Below are 17,218 nucleotides of genomic sequence, written 5' to 3'. Positions count from 1 at the left end.
AGGCGCGCACTGAATTGCACATCTCTCTCTCTCTCTCTCTCTCTCTCTCTCTCTCTCTCTCTCTCTCTCTCCCCTCTCTCTCTCTCTCTCTCTCCCCTCTCTCTCTCTCTCTCTCTCTATCGTTCCTGCAGGCGCGCGCCGCGTGTCACCCCTCCTGCTTGTTTCATCACATGATCTTCTCGCTCTTCTTCAGTAGGAAACAGTCGTGTGATCTCTGTTATATTTGAGTTCCTCACAGAAGGAAATATGACGCGCGAGAGCAGAACGGAGCTGTGCACGCGGCGCAGGGGAGCACGAGACGGCTTGCAGCTGCTTCATACTGAGAGGAAATGAATGAGTGTCATTAGAATAGGAACGTCGCTGTAGGACTGGAAGTCAGTCAGTGTAGAAAACCTCTTGTTTATTCATCATTATTTGACAGTGAAGACCAGTGTTGGGCAAGTTCCTTTCAAAATGTAGCCTAGTTATACCACATATCACTAGTTAGGCTACTTTCATTTGTAAGTAGCCTAATACCTTACTTTAATTACAATATGAGGCTACTGTCTCTGTCTGTGTAGAGTAACTCGTTACTTATCACATTACTTTTGCATTACTTTCACCAAAACAATTAGCAGAATGACATCACAGCCCCGGAACCATCCCAAAAAAGTATTTCAACCGTCTTGAAGTCAGTGTAAACCGTCCACAATTCTAAATGTTATCCTTTTTGTTATTGTCATCTAGCCTATATGGTTACTTGCATAAAAACACACAATTTGATTTCAAATTATTGTATCTTATAGCCTAAATATGTGCTTTGATACCTGTGTGCACTACTTGTAATAATGTAGGCTAATACTGTCTGATATTTAGGCTATGTGGGATGGTTTAAAATATGATACATCATTTTTTTTAAATCAACTGCCCTCCCTGACATTTAGATTCATTTCTCTCTGCCCTCCCCTGCAGCTGCACCTGTTAAAAATGATCTGCCCTCCCCCACCCACAAGTTCACCCTTTTATCATTTCATACACAACTTTGTATGTTTGAAATAAAACACCAATATTCACTTTTTATCACCCGACCATCGTATCTGGTGCGACGGCCATTGGTGAGAGCAATAGGATTGAAATTGTAGGCTATTCTTCATGCGTAGCATCAAGGGCAGCAACGTTTCACTGATCTTTTTATAGTAGTGTAAGAAACTGCTCGGTTACAGTAGCCTAATACCGCTACTGTATAACAAACTAAAACAACAAACAAGAACATATGTAGGGTGACCGTTATAAATATGTTTATAGGAGAAATATATTATTACTTGGCATCTTGCATGCCTAGCCCATAGCTCGGCTGCTGTGTGGCCTCGGCTGGCCTATTGGCGCGCACGGGTGTGTGTTGCTCACTTATGGCTCATGTCCACCACATATAACAGCACAGTACAGCTCTACTCGACCTGGTCTTACTCGTCTCTACTTGATATAGACTCTGTTTCCATAGCAAGTTTACTTGCCTCCGCCCACACCTGGTCGTCATAGCGACCGCTATGACCGCTACAGCTGTGTTGAACAAAACGCTGAAAGTGAATGGAGACCTGTAGCCTAGCCATAGAGAATTGGCTGAAAAGGAACGCTAAAAGACCTCGTCCCATGTCCACTGCCTTTCAAAACAGCACAGCAGGTGAAGGCCGAGCCCCCCGCTATTTTTTCTTCTTAAGAGCGAAGGTTTCATAGAGTTGTGCGACAGTACTTTTGCACATACAACACACTGGTGTTTAGGGGCGTCCTTACTCCCAATACAAGTGAAGCCCATAGTAATGTAGTTCTCGTCATATTTGCGCTTCTTTTTAGCGTTAACTTCCCTGTCTCCTCTGGACTTTCCTGGGACATCTTGGGCTTCGGGCTCGGATTCACCATCACTTTGACCAGCGCAAGCGCCCGTGTTGTCTAGTAGCTGCGAGGCTAGCACCGCTAACGCTACTGTTTGCTCTGCTAAACATCGCTCCACTTGAGGCCCTGGATCTGCTTTGGACCGCCGGGACTCGGCCTTCACCTGCTGTGCTGTTTTGAAAGGCAGTGGACATGGGACGAGGTCTTTTAGCGTTCCTTTTCAGCCAATTCTCTATGGCTAGGCTACAGGTCTCCATTCACTTTCAGCGTTTTGCACGGCACAGCTGTAGTCTGCTTTGACGTCTCATCACCCCTTTCCTCTGCCTCTCATTGGCTAATACTCGTTACATTAGTTGGTAGAGCCAATCAGAGGCAGAGTAGGGCGGGCCTAATCAGAATGCCGGTGTGTGTGTGTGTGTGGCGGGTCATATGGGTTTAACTTTGCCGGAGGGGGGGGGGAGGGGGGGTCTGCTTTATTTTGGCGTACCCCCTGTAGTACCTCCACGTACCCCAGTTTGGGAACCACTATAGGCTATTGTCCTCCAGAGTCCAGTGTCTCCTCGGCTGCAACCAGCAGGTGCAGGTATGGATTCTACTCGGTTTGTAGACTCTGTTCGCCCTCGCGGAAGTGCTCGGCTCGGGGTCCACAAGGAGGGGGGGGGGGGGGGGGGCATGGGTTTAGGCTACGTAGCGAAATACAATTCTAACTAATGGGTGAAACTCCCAAAAAGTTAACTTAATTAACTTAACAAAACATAACAGCATACAAACATAACAATTAGTTTTGTTTTACATTGCAAGAACACACTTGAAAAACAAAGTGTGCACAACATAGTGTTGTGTTCTGAGTAAGCTGCGGTAATAGCTAGAAACAGTCTGCTCTGAATCGTCATCCCTGGACGTCGTTCTTCTAACTTTAACCACATTCTCAGTTTCTGCATCTCCTTTCTCTTAAACATTTGAAGAATTGTTCTTTGCAATCTGATTCTGCTTTATGTAGTTCTCAACGTAAGTTCAAGCAGGAAGACTATAATATCTTTTACACTTCTTTAATGCACTTTATATCTCCACTCTTCAATCTACTCACAAGATCATAATAAGCTGTCAATTTCTGGGTTTCAATGAACAATCAGCTGGTTGCCGCCCAGTCTCTGTTAACCAATTGCATAGTGTCACATCACTGCTCTGATCACCTCTCACCCTATCACGTTGCTCCACAACCCAGTCGTAAGCCAATTGCTTGGAGGCGGGTTCCTTAAATATGCTTGTTTCTGTCTCATTCAGCCTCTCAATCATCGCTGCTGTCAGGCTCGCATCAGGTTGTATGGCGATTGCTCGCTACATATATTTTGCTGTCGGTGTATTTTGCATTGGTTCAACTCACCATGAGCGATTCTGAGGATCTGTTCGATCCTGTAGTGACTTATACTACTATATGTCGCTTCACACCGCTGCTTCATATCAAGGAAATGTGTTCTGCTCAGTTCGGCTTTGCTAAATGTTATCATGCTGCAAGGCAGGCTTACCTGCTAAATCGTTGCAGTCTGCAAATGATGTAATCAAGCGTTGCTGGTCGCGCTGTTGTTAATGTTGTAGCCACTCTAATTCTCGGGCGATGCATGATTGAATGATGTGCCTCTCGTCCCTCGACGTGGTTGCTGCATTTCATTCAGCACTAAAGCAGGGAGATTCCTCCTGGTCACTGAAAATCCAGTCGGCAGTAGCAGTCCTTGAAACTCCTTGCTTTGTCTAATCCAAGATTGCCAGATGCAAAGTTCTCTCACGCAGAAGCAAGGTATTCCTATTTTTCACACGAATTTCTTATCAAAACACCGCAGCTTGCATTTCCGGGTAATGTTGAAGGTGACGTGAGTACTCAAGAGACCAGAGCAGCACCGAGCATGCTGGGAGATGTAGTTCATGCTCCGTTTCAAGCGTTTTTCTGGTCGGGTAGTATTCAGCATTCGCAAGGCACATGCCTCAGCAGCAGGCTTCATTCATACAGCATGGAAGTCACACGCAGCATGGAAGCTCACACGTTGATTGGGTTTATTCAGTATCTCATTCAATCACATTATTAAACCTACGCAAGACATGAGTCCTGTAATTCTCATAGCATCATAAATGTAATCGTTTGTATGGTCAAATTCTAACTTAAATGTATTTCCTTGCAGCAAGCAGCTCATAGGCTACATTCTCTGAGTCACATTTGCAATTTTCATTTTGCATTCTAAATTTGTGCGTTATCTTGCCTAGCAGTTTATCATGTCATTAATGTTTCTAACTAACCCCAAAACATTTTTCCAGCTTTAACCAATATATGGTTTTTGGGGTGGTTTGTTTAGAATTCTGGCCAGAATTTCACATCTGAGACCAAACTGCTAGATATTCTACAATCTTTATCAGTTTCACAAGGTGCCCTCTATGGGTTCAAACCTGCTTTTTGTGGGGCCTCAATTGAATGGATTTTTGGTACTTCGTTACGTTACGGTGGTTTTACACGTGGTGTTCTTCAATGTGAATCATTGTATGTCGGCTTTGTTTTATGCATTAAAAGCAACGTGAGCATTCGGGTGTTGGATAATGTAATGCAGTATGGGTAGTCGGCTACTGTGGCTAATGCTAGCAGCTAACATTACTTTTCATGGCGGTAAAATGCCACTGAATGACCAAATTGTATAACTTTTAACTATGTCGAGCATCATTGTTTCCTTAAGGGCCACCAGCGTTGGTTAGTTGTTTATAACGTGACTATATTTATAACATGCTCCGGACGGATTTGGGTCTGAACAGTCAAAGAGGAGAAGCGAATGCCGTCTTGCCAGAAATCTGTAAGAAGTGTCATTCAATTGCAACACCAGCAATCTGCCATTTTGGTTCATAGAAGACCACCTCTGAGTGGATGCCATGTCGCTATTATCATCCTAGTGTGGCCCATTGGTTCAAGCCAAAATGGCACCAGGGCAGTTGTTTAAAGCATAAAGAGTGTTGTCTCTTGCCCTCATATTTTTGTCTGCAGCCAGCTTCAGTGACTGGTGTTAATTCACATTGGGAAGCTCACATGCTGCTAATGGCTTCATGATGATGTGCATCATTGTAGAGGCTTTTTTCACTCAATTCATTGATAAACCAGCTTCAGCAGCTGGCATTCATGCATGTAATCCTCATATGCCACATCAAATTGTTTGTATGGTTTATTCTTTACTTAAATTGTGTTCTTGCAAGCAGGCCGAATCAGTAATCTGGATGAACGCTCTCTTCAACCTGCAATCCAAAAACACACTTGCCTGGCTTTCAGTATATATTTAAAAGCAAATGAATAAACAGCAGTTGCATCATTTTCAGCTCAGAGTTTTTCATAGTCTTGGATTTTTGCAAGTTCACTGGCTTAAAGCTATTCATTATGAAGATAGTTTTCTGGAATTCAATGAAATTCAATCACATTTTATAAAAGGAACTTTGCTGCCCCGTCATTGCTGGTTGTCTATTGCAGGCTAAATGAATATCTGTTTAGGTCATTGCTGACCTGTTGGCCATTGCTGGCTGCAATCATAATAATTTCTCAGATCATTGCAGGCTTTTAGTCATTGCTGGCTAATTCGTCTGTTGATGCTGCAACTTCTAAGCAGGCTATAATAATTATATAGTTGTCAACATCCATGAGTCATTCTCAAATCCCCCTTGCATCATGTAAAGTTAATTTTACATGCAACCTATTGCTTTGCTCTTGATCATTGTGCTCTTGTTCATTCCAGCATTGTACAATATAAGATATGTTAAGCTAGTCAGTCATGGCACTCACAATTTTGCATTTCATCCAGCATTCTAATAATTACGTTTGTCCTAAGCTTTCAGCAGCCGCGTTAAAGTTGTGAAGCAGCACACTCATACACTTGTCATGTCATGGTGTCACTTTTAAGAGAATCACAGCTTTTTACAGGTCTTCTATTAATTTAATTTGCTTTCAGTTCTATCGTTGTGTCATGGTGTCACTTTTAAGGGAATTCACACTATGATGTTGCTTCTCATGGCGACGTTCATTGCTGACCTTTGGGCCACTGCTGGCTAACTGTGCAGGTCATTGCTGACCTTCAGTCTCGGCAGCTTGCTCTCATAATCTAAATGCTCTGATCTAATGCTTGCAAAGCTTATCTTGGTAACTAATATTAGCTTCATGGGTGCTCTTTTGTTTTTCATTAACGGATGCCTTCTCTAATCTTTAACTTTCAGGTCATAGCTTAATAATAATAATATATTAATAATAAACCTGCCTATGTTCTGCAAACTCCGCAGCCTTGCCGGGGGAATCATCAGCCTCCCTTCAGCAAATGGGCCATTGGTCAGTTTCGCATATGCCTGCTGTATGTACCCCCAAAGCAATACTCAGGGCATTCGTTTCGGATTGGTGCAGCAACGTCTGCGGCCTTACAGGGCATTTCAACAGCATCCCTTCAACAGATGGGCCGTTGGTCATCTTCTGCATATGCCTCCTACGTGCGTCCTGATGCAATGGCTATCATCAATGCTCAAAGATCTCTAAAGCCTTAAAAGCTTAGGTAAGCTTGCATATGACTGGTGGTGGTGGTCTATTAAAATTAGTCAAGTGCTCAGCTTCTTCCGCTATGTCATTTTTATTAATAATAAATATAGATTCTGATAATGGAGAGGGAAGGAAAAAAAAAAAAAAAAGCACAACAATTTAACATTTTGGGGGATTTTATTGGGCTGTGATAATTGTCGTGCTAACTCTGCAGGTCTTGCTGTCCTTTCATCCTAAATTCATAGCCACATAGCTGTAATGCTATCAGTGCACGTCAATGCTGACTTTCATCCACAGCTGATTAAGCTCAGTGCTGCCCTATGTCAAGGCTGTCATATTCATGCTGGTCATTGCTGACCTTAAACTCTATAATGCCGGTCAGTGCTGACCCCATGTCAAGGCTGACATGTCAAGGCTGGTCATTGCTGACTTTAAACTCTATCATGCTGGTCATTGCTGACCCTTTGTCAAGGCTGACATAATCATGCTGGTCATTGCTGACCTGAAACTATCATGCTGGTCAGTGGTCATTGCTGACCTTAAACTCTATCATGCTGGTCATTGCTGACCCTATGTCAAGGCTGACATAATCATGCTGGTCATTGCTGACCTTAAAACTATCATGCTGGTCAGTGCTGACCCCATGTCAAGGCTGACATGTTCATGCATGTATAAGCTACCGGTTGACGAGGTCAAGCCCGGGATAAGTCTTATTCAGGTGAATGTATAAGCTACCGGTTGACGAGGTCAAGCCCGGGATAAGTCTTTTCAGGTGCATGTATAAGCTACCGGTTGACGAGGTCAAGCCCGGGATAAGTCTTATTCAGGTGAAAGTATAAGCTACCGGTTGACGAGGTCAAGCCCGGGATAAGTCTTATTCAGGTGCATGTATAAGCTACCGGTTGACGAGGTCAAGCCCGGGATAAGTCTTATTCAGGTGAATGTATAAGCTACCGGTTGACGAGGTCAAGCCCGGGATAAGTCTTTTCAGGTGCATGTATAAGCTACCGGTTGACGAGGTCAAGCCCGGGATAAGTCTTATTCAGGTGAATGTATAAGCTACCGGTTGACGAGGTCAAGCCCGGGATAAGTCTTATTCAGGTTAATGTATAAGCTACCGGTTGACGAGGTCAAGCCCGGGATAAGTCTTATTCAGGTGAATGTATAAGCTACCGGTTGACGAGGTCAAGCCCGGGATAAGTCTTATTCAGGTGAATGTATAAGCTACTGGCTATGAGCATCAAGCAAGTCGTTACTGTCTTGGGTCATTGCGGACTTTAATCATGCAGGTCAGTTCCTAACAGACTCGCATTGCTGGTTATGCTCCTAATGCTAATTTCAGGATGCTCTTGTTTTCATTCATGAAATTCTGCTGCTTCTAATCAATGATATGTTCTGCCATGCTTAATTATGTTTAATCCCTCAGTGATCACGCTTTCCTGGTAAGATATTACTGCCTGTTCGTCTCTTACTGGTAAGTTCATTTCCATTTGGGAAATTCATAGTGCTGTGTTTTCTGGGCTTTCGCCTATCTTTTGGGGATGTATCTGGATGCTGATCTGAGCTGCACCTCTTTTGGGGATATATCTGGATGCTGATCTGGGCTGGTGCAGCTCTCTCAACATCTCCCTGCGGTGTCTAACCGCCAAAGACTAATAACAATACTTTATTCTCAACATTCTTTCTGTAGTAAATTATTCACTTTATTGTAATAAATATCACTTTATTCATCCTTTGGTCTCTAGTCTCTCCTGATTGAAATGTAGTTCTCAACGTAAGTTCAAGCAGGAAGACTATAATATCTTTTACACTTCTTTAATGCACTTTATATCTCCACTCTTCAATCTACTCACAAGATCATAATAAGCTGTCAATTTCTGGGTTTCAATGAACAATCAGCTGGTTGCCGCCCAGTCTCTGTTAACCAATTGCATAGTGTCACATCACTGCTCTGATCACCTCTCACCCTATCACGTTGCTCCACAACCCAGTCGTAAGCCAATTGCTTGGAGGCGGGTTCCTTAAATATGCTTGTTTCTGTCTCATTCAGCCTCTCAATCATCGCTGCTGTCAGGCTCGCACCCTCCTCCTCCCCTTCTCCTCCCGGTCATCGCAGTCCTATCCCATTCTTCAGTCGGAAGAGTCATGAGTCTCAGAAGGAGATCACCAGCACCACCAGTATCTAGACACTGCAGGGGGATATATCTGGATGCTGATCTGGGCTGGTGCAGCTCTCTCAACATCTCCCTGCGGTGTCTAACCGCCAAAGACTAATAACAATACTTTATTCTCAACATTCTTTCTGTAGTAAATTATTCACTTTATTGTAATAAATATCACTTTATTCATCCTTTGGTCTCTAGTCTCTCCTGATTGAAATGTAATCACGGTCGGTCTGTCACTCTGATGTGTGGGGAAAATTACAAACATGTTTGGAAGTGGTGGACTCGTTTATTATTCGTCTTTGCCCGCTGCCCGGTGCAAATGACATCAATTAAGTGTGTGTGTGTTTGGTCGTAAAATGTACGGGAACAATAAATCAAACGCACCCTTCTCCAGTGTGTTTACAGAAGTATGCGCATGCGCAGTTGCGTACGTTTAGTGCCAGGCAAAAGTTTGGCTGAAGAGAGAAAAAAACACAGAGGTCTAAAACACTGCACTGGAACAAATCTAGAAGCAATTTATGAGAGAGACTACTGTTGTTTATGTTGACCTAATGACATAACGTCAGCAGATCTATTTTCTTGTTGGAAATGCGATTGTGACGGCTTCTGTGGGTTTTGATAACAGGCAGCTGCACGTCACTCTGTCTCTTCCCGGTTTTGTCAGCCATCTTTTTTTCAGAGTAGGATTTGAATAAATATAATATGTCACATACAGTACATGACGTTTGTATTTAAATAGGAATTTAATGTTCTCATGAATCAAATTAAATACACACTTACACTTCCTCAGACCTGGTTTCATCATCTGCACTCCACCATGGTCCACACTGTGGGAAAGGGGTTAAACATTTACATAAAGTCAGATCAATATAATCTATTTGATAAAGAAACAGTAATCCTCATTCCTGAGCTTCTCAGTGACTACGTTTACATGCACACTAATATTCCACTATTATTCAGAAAATGACAATGTTTTGATTTTTTTTTTAATATATATTTTTATTAAGTTTTCAAAGATTCAAGCATTTTTACAATATAATTGAACACATTTTTTCTTGTTTCCCCACCCCATGTACCCACCCACCCCCCCCCCCCCCCCACCATTGTGCGGCAACGCCCAACGACAACACAACAAAAAGAAAATAATAATAGAACAAAACACACATGCCTACACACACACACACACACACACACACACACACACACACACAATAATACATTCATTAGGGATGCGCTATGATATTAACAGCAAATCACATCACCGTGCATCCCTACAAGAAACACTGTCCATCAAACAATAGTACCTGAAGCTGCCCTTCTTGCCATAAAATCTATATGTGGTTGCCATATTTTTACAAAGTCCTGACTCTTATGTCTTATATTATAGTATATTTTATCTAATGGAACGTAGCTAGAGATTTCATTTAACCAATGTGATATTGTAGGAGGGTAATCAGATTTCCAATGGATTGCAATACACTTCTTTGCAGCAATCAAAAGCAAGATCAATATATTTTTTTTTTATATCATTCCAAGGGTCCATATTGATTGTGCCTAAAAGACACAAGCGAGACGATTTTGCAATGTGAATGTTTAAACATAGTGCTATTGTGTCAATTACAGAGTTCCAAAATGTTAACAACAAATTACATGACCAAACCAATGTTCTGAATTTGATAAGAATCATGTAAACACCATATTCCGGTTGGATTTTCTGAATTAGGCCTTTTTCTAATTTAGACTTTTCCGATTAAAATAAGATTAAGATGATTAATATGCCGATATTATTCGGGTTTAGGAGCATTCTTTGGGCATGTATACAGCACATTCGGAATATGCGTCTCAATCAGGGTTTTTACCGCAGTTTGTGACACACGGCCATCTTGCCTGTTTGCTGTCAGCAGTGTGCTTTTTAAACAAACCAACTAGCCAGAGATGCATGCCGAAAGAAATCAAGCCCACATTTCTGATGAGAAGGAGAAACAGGGCTAATCTATTTTATACCATTATGAAAGAATTGGATGTCAACAGGAAGGAGAAACAGGCCTAATCTAGCCTACTGTTAACCATTATGAAAGACTTGATATCAACAGGAAGGAGAAACAGGTCTAATCTAGCCTACTGTTAACCAATATGAAAGACTTGATATCAACAGGAAGGAGAAACAGGCCTAATCTAGCCTACTGTTAACCATTATGAAATACTTGATATCAACAGGAAGGAGAAACAGGTCTAATCTAGCCTACTGTTAACCATTATGAAATACTTGATATCAACAGGAAGGAGAAACAGGCCTAATCTAGCCTACTGTTAACCATTATGAAATACTTGATATTAACAGGAAGGAGAAACAGGCCTAATCTAGCCTACTGTTAACCATTATGAAAGACTTGATATTAACAGGAAGGAGAAACAGGCCTAATCTAGCCTACTGTTAACCATTATGAAAGACTTGATATCAACAGGAAGGAGAAACAGGTCTAATCTAGCCTACTGTTAACCATTATGAAAGACTTGATATCAACAGGAAGGAGAAACAGGCCTAATCTAGCCTACTGTTAACCATTATGAAAGACTTGATATCAACAGGCAGGAGAAACAGGCCTAATCTAGCCTACTGTTAACCATTATGAAAGACTTGATATCAACAGGAAGGAGAAACAGGTCTAATCTAGCCTACTGTTAACCATTATGAAAGACTTGATATCAACAGGAAGGAGAAACAGGCCTAATCTAGCCTACTGTTTACCATTATGAAAGACTTGATATCAACAGGAAGGAGAAACAGGCCTAATCTAGCCTACTGTTAACCATTATGAAAGACTTGATATCAACAGGAAGGAGAAACAGGCCTAATCTAGCCTACTGTTAACCATTATGAAAGACTTGATATCAACAGGAAGGAGAAACAGGTCTAATCTAGCCTACTGTTAACCATTATGAAAGACTTGATATTAACAGGAAGGAGAAACAGGCCTAATCTAGCCTACTGTTAACCATTATGAAAGACTTGATATCAACAGGAAGGAGAAACAGGCCTAATCTAGCCTACTGTTAACCATTATGAAAGACTTGATATCAACAGGAAGGAGAAACAGGCCTAATCTAGCCTACTGTTAACCATTATGAAAGACTTGATATCAACAGGAAGGAGAAACAGGTCTAATCTAGCCTACTGTTAACCATTATGAAAGACTTGATATTAACAGGAAGGAGAAACAGGCCTAATCTAGCCTACTGTTAACCATTATGAAAGACTTGATATCAACAGGAAGGAGAAACAGGTCTAATCTAGCCTACTGTTAATCATTATGAAAGACTTGATATCAACAGGAAGGAGAGACAGGCCTAATCTAGCCTACTGTTAACCATTATGAAAGAGTTGATATCAACAGGAAGGAGAAACAGGCCTAATCTAGCCTACTGTTAACCATTATGAAAGACTTGATATCAACAGGAAGGAGAGACAGGCCTAATCTAGTCTACTGTTAACCATTATGAAAGACTTGATATCAACAGGAAGGAGAAACAGGCCTAATCTAGCCTACTGTTAACCATTATGAAAGACTTGATATCAACAGGAAGGAGAAACAGGCCTAATCTAGCCTACTGTTAACCATTATGAAAGACTTGATATCAACAGGAAGGAGAAACAGGCCTAATCTAGCCTACTGTTAACCATTATGAAATACTTGATATCAACAGGAAGGAGAAACAGGCCTAATCTAGCCTACTGTTAACCATTATGAAAGACTTGATATCAACAGGAAGGACAAACAGGCCTAATCTAGCCTACTGTTAACCATTATGAAAGACTTGATATCAACAGGAAGGAGAGACAGGCCTAATCTAGTCTACTGTTAACCATTATGAAAGAATTGATATCAACAGGAAGGAGAGACAAGCCTAATCTAGCCTACTGTTAACCATTATGAAAGACTTGATATCAACAGGAAGGAGAAACAGGCCTAATCTAGCCTACTGTTAACCATTATGAAACACTTGATATCAACAGGAAGGAGAAACAGGCCTAATCTAGCCTACTGTTAACCATTATGAAATACTTGATATCAACAGGAAGGAGAAACAGGCCTAATCTAGCCTACTGTTAACCATTATGAAAGAATTGATATCAACAGGAAGGAGAAAAAGGCCTAATCTAGCCTACTGTTAACCATTATGAAAGAGTTGATATCAACAGGAAGGAGAAACAGGTCTAATCTAGCCTACTGTTAACCATTATGAAAGACTTGATATCAACAGGAAGGAGAAACAGGCCTAATCTAGCCTACTGTTAACCATTATGAAAGAGTTGATATCAACAGGAAGGAGAAACAGGCCTAATCTAGCCTACTGTTAACCATTATGAAAGACTTGATATCAACAGGAAGAAGAAACAGGCCTAATCTAGCCTACTGTTAACCATTATGAAAGACTTGATATCAACAGGAAGGAGAAACAGGCCTAATCTAGCCTACTGTTAACCATTATGAAAGACTTGATATCAACAGGAAGGAGAGACAGGCCTAATCCAGCCTACTGTTAACCATTATGAAAGACTTGATATCAACAGGAAGGAGAGACAAGCCTAATCTAGTCTACTGTTAACCATTATGAAAGACTTGATATCAACAGGAAGGAGAGACAGGCCTAATCTAGTCTACTGTTAACCATTATGAAAGACTTGATATCAACAGGAAGGAGAAACAGGTCTAATCTAGCCTACTGTTAACTATTATGAAATACTTGATATCAACAGGAAGGAGAAACAGGTCTAATCTAGCCTACTGTTAACCATTATGAAAGACTTGATATCAACAGGAAGGAGAAACAGGTCTAATCTAGCCCACTGTTAACCATTATGAAATACTTGATATCAACAGGAAGGAGAAACAGGTCTAATCTAGCCTACTGTTAACCATTATGAAAGACTTGATATCAACAGGAAGGAGAAACAGGCCTAATCTAGCCTACTGTTAACCATTATGAAAGACTTGATATTAACTCATTCACTGCCAATATCTGACTGGCATTTTTGGCACAGGCCAAGTATTTCCATAATGTTTGGTCATCTTTCAAGACCCACAGTAAATTCTGTACTAGGACTACAGTGATGTCCAATACCTCGAAATGAAGATCTAAGTCTCTACTTTCATCCCCAAAAAGAAAGTTAGCTTTTAGCATGTTCTGTACTCTACTTATAACCCTTTTTATACACCCCATGTTCACCAAAAAAGCCTGTCTGTGAAGAGAAAAGGGAGAAAAAAGCATTTTTGTAAAAGGGCACAATCTCAGGCATAACTCACTCTCAATTCTTTTATTTTGAACTGTATTGACATCAGACATGTAAATATTATTCGTTAGGACACAAATGACAAAAAAAAAATATATATATATATATATATATACACACATGAAGTGCTTTTTTTTTACATTCAACAATACAGTTTACTCGGTGTGAGTGTGCAGACAGACAGACAGACAGACAGACACACCGACAGACAGACAGACAGACAGACAGACAGACAGACAGACAGACAGACACACACACACACACACACACACACACACACACACACACACACACACACACACACGATCCCCCTTTTAGATTTCTAACCCAACATAGGATAAGCAATAACCACGCCCTGTGGCGCTGGGATTGGCCAGGAGCAACACTGGAGGGCACGCAGCCCAGCGATTTCATGAACCAACTGAAGAGCTCTTGAGAAGGACAGCGGGCTGCTGTGAGTGCCTTCTGCCCGCTGCTGCCTAGCTGTTCCTGTGTTTATTTTTGATTTGTTCTGGTCCCCGTCCTCGTCCCTGTCATATCAACTCTGCTATTTGATCGTTCCCGTTTTCCCCTCGGCTATTCAACACGTCCTCACCGCCCTCGCAAACTGATCGATCATTTCCTCATTCCTCCGATGATCAAACACATCTCTTGATTACTTTCTCCCGTTTTCTCATGGCTGGCACAGAGGAAGGCGACTCCAGCTCGTGCAGCGCGCCGAGGGCGTTTCAATGTAGTTTCTCCTGTCTGCACAAGGAAGCGTTACCCGTTTTGCTGCTTTTCCTCTCGCTCAATTTCAAAACAACAGCTGCGGTATGTGTTTGATCGCGTGCTGTCGGCTACCCTTTGAAGGCAGGGACCTGTGTCTGTGTGACAGGCTGGGCAAGTGTTTGCTGCAGGCGCTGCACCAATAAAAACAAAAACACGTCAAACACGTCCTTGGCGGGGAAGGCCATTGCTGATAACACGTCAAAGACGTCTTTGGCGGTGAATGAGTTACCAGGAAGGAGAAACAGGTCTAATCTAGCCTACTGTTAACCATTATGAAAGAGTTGATATCAACAGGAAGGAGAAACAGGCCTAATCTAGCCTACTGTTAACCATTATGAAAGACTTGATATTAACAGGAAGGAGAAACAGGCCTAATCTAGCCTACTGTTAACCATTATGAAAGACTTGATATTAACAGGAAGGAGAAACAGGTCTAATCTAGCCTACTGTTAACCATTATGAAAGACTTGATATCAACAGGAAGGAGAAACAGGCCTAATCTAGCCTACTGTTAACCATTATGAAAGACTTGATATTAACAGGAAGGAGAAACAGGCCTAATCTAGCCTACTGTTAACCATTATGAAATACTTGATATTAACAGGAAGGAGAAACAGGCCTAATCTAGCCTACTGTTAACCATTATGAAAGACTTGATATCAACAGGAAGGAGAAACAGGCCTAATCTAGCCTACTGTTAACCATTATGAAAGACTTGATATCAACAGGAAGGAGAAACAGGCCTAATCTAGCCTACTGTTAACCATTATGAAAGACTTGGATATCAACAGGAAGGAGAAACAGGCCTAATCTAGCCTACTGTTAACCATTATGAAATACTTGATATCAACAGGAAGGAGAAACAGGCCTAATCTAGCCTACTGTTAACCATTATGAAATACTTGATATCAACAGGAAGGAGAAACAGGCCTAATCTAGCCTACTGTTAACCATTATGAAAGAATTGATATCAACAGGAAGGAGAAACAGGTCTAATCTAGCCTACTGTTAACCATTATGAAAGACTTGATATCAACAGGAAGGAGAAACAGGCCTAATCTAGCCTACTGTTAACCATTATGAAAGACTTGATATCAACAGGAAGGAGAAACAGGCCTAATCTAGCCTACTGTTAACCATTATGAAATACTTGATATCAACAGGAAGGAGAAACAGGCCTAATCTAGCCTACTGTTAACCATTATGAAAGAATTGATATCAACAGGAAGGAGAAACAGGTCTAATCTAGCCTACTGTTAACCATTATGAAATACTTGATATCAACAGGAAGGAGAGACAGGCCTAATCTAGCCTACTGTTAACCATTATGAAAGACTTGATATCAACAGGAAAGAGAAACAGGTCTAATCTAGCCTACTGTTAACCATTATGAAATACTTGATATCAACAGGAAGGAGAGACAGGCCTAATCTAGCCTACTGTTAACCATTATGAAATACTTGATATCATCAGGAAGGAGAGACAGGCCTAATCTAGCCTACTGTTAACCATTATGAAATACTTGATATCAACAGGAAGGAGAAACAGGCCTAATCTAGCCTACTGCTAACCATTATGAAAGACTTGATATCAACAGGAAGGAGAAACACGCCTAATTTATCCTATTTTATATAGCCTATATAGCACAATTACCAAGTGCTTTACAAATTGTAAATAAAAGCCAAAGATGTAAGAATACAAGAACAGGCTGAAAAAATGGGTTGCAGAACAGTAAAATACACAAGGAACTGATAAAAAACTTGACTATAGCCTATAGTAGCCGACATAAATATCTACTACTCTAAACAATAGTATAAACTTGTTTGCGGCTTGGAGCTTGGGCTGCAGCTGCAGTTTGCCGGCGGCTTCTTCCACGCCTTTCTGGCTGGGGCTTTGTGGCAGGTTGCTTTGCCCATAATCACAGCTTGTGTAGCATCTCCTCTTCCTCTGTAGCTTGTTGCATAGGGCTCACTACATTCTGTAGTTTTGGGCCAAATAACCCGTCAGGGGAAATAGGGCCATCAAACAGAGTTTTACGAACGTTGGGTGGAATATGAGAGTTGTTTAGCCAGATGTTTCTTTGTATCTGTGTCTGCCAGGCTATGATTCAGGAAGAGTTGACGGTGGATGCCTGGGCCAGCTGGAGAATCGCCGTCATATATTTCCCCACCTCAGTGGCAATCTCGGGGGGAACGCCGGTCTCATTGTTTAGGAGGAGAGCGGAGACGGCTGAGGCCAGCAGTACCGTATTGTTTTGTGCCGTAATGGTCTGTGCTGCACACCGATGAGATTTCTCCGTTAGCTGGGCGTAGGTCACATCTCTGTTGGCTGTGGGCGTCAGTTTGCGGTGGCCAAAGAGAGCTGATCTGGGAAGGAGGATAGCCACCAGGCTGGCTTCTAGAGGTGGGACAGAGGGAAAACCGGAGTCGGTTTCACCAGCTACCCTCGTAATGTCAGCCCACCTCGTTGCTGAGGCTTTTTCTTTGCAAAAGCACACTCCTTTAGTTGTTTGAGCTCTGGTATGCTGGGCCAGATGGGAAGGCGGGCTTTGACGGCAGGCTCATTATAGACATCACCTGA

At 41.8% G+C, this 17,218-nt stretch overlaps 1 protein-coding gene across 5 annotated transcripts in view; it reads right to left on the bottom strand.

Moving 5' to 3' along the window:
- LOC310780208 (protein NLRC3-like) overlaps positions 1-17,218 on the bottom strand; it is a 200,205-nt gene that overhangs the window by 118,112 nt on the left and 64,875 nt on the right. For all 5 annotated transcript variants that reach the window (XR_014552917.1, XM_083640785.1, XM_083640787.1 and 2 more), the window contains one exon: positions 9,355-9,401. Coding sequence is in view for 4 of the 5 variants with exons in the window: in XM_083640785.1 (XP_083496911.1) it covers positions 9,355-9,401 (47 nt within the window). In the remaining variant the exon portion in view is untranslated. The remainder of the gene's footprint in view (positions 1-9,354; positions 9,402-17,218) is intronic.

The sequence above is a fragment of the Poromitra crassiceps genome, assembly GCF_964638095.1.
Source record: "Poromitra crassiceps genome assembly, chromosome: 7".
Taxonomy (NCBI): domain Eukaryota; kingdom Metazoa; phylum Chordata; class Actinopteri; order Beryciformes; family Melamphaidae; genus Poromitra; species Poromitra crassiceps.
The sequence above is the reverse complement of the archived record's forward strand: the minus strand, read 5'-3'. Positions and strand labels throughout refer to the sequence as shown.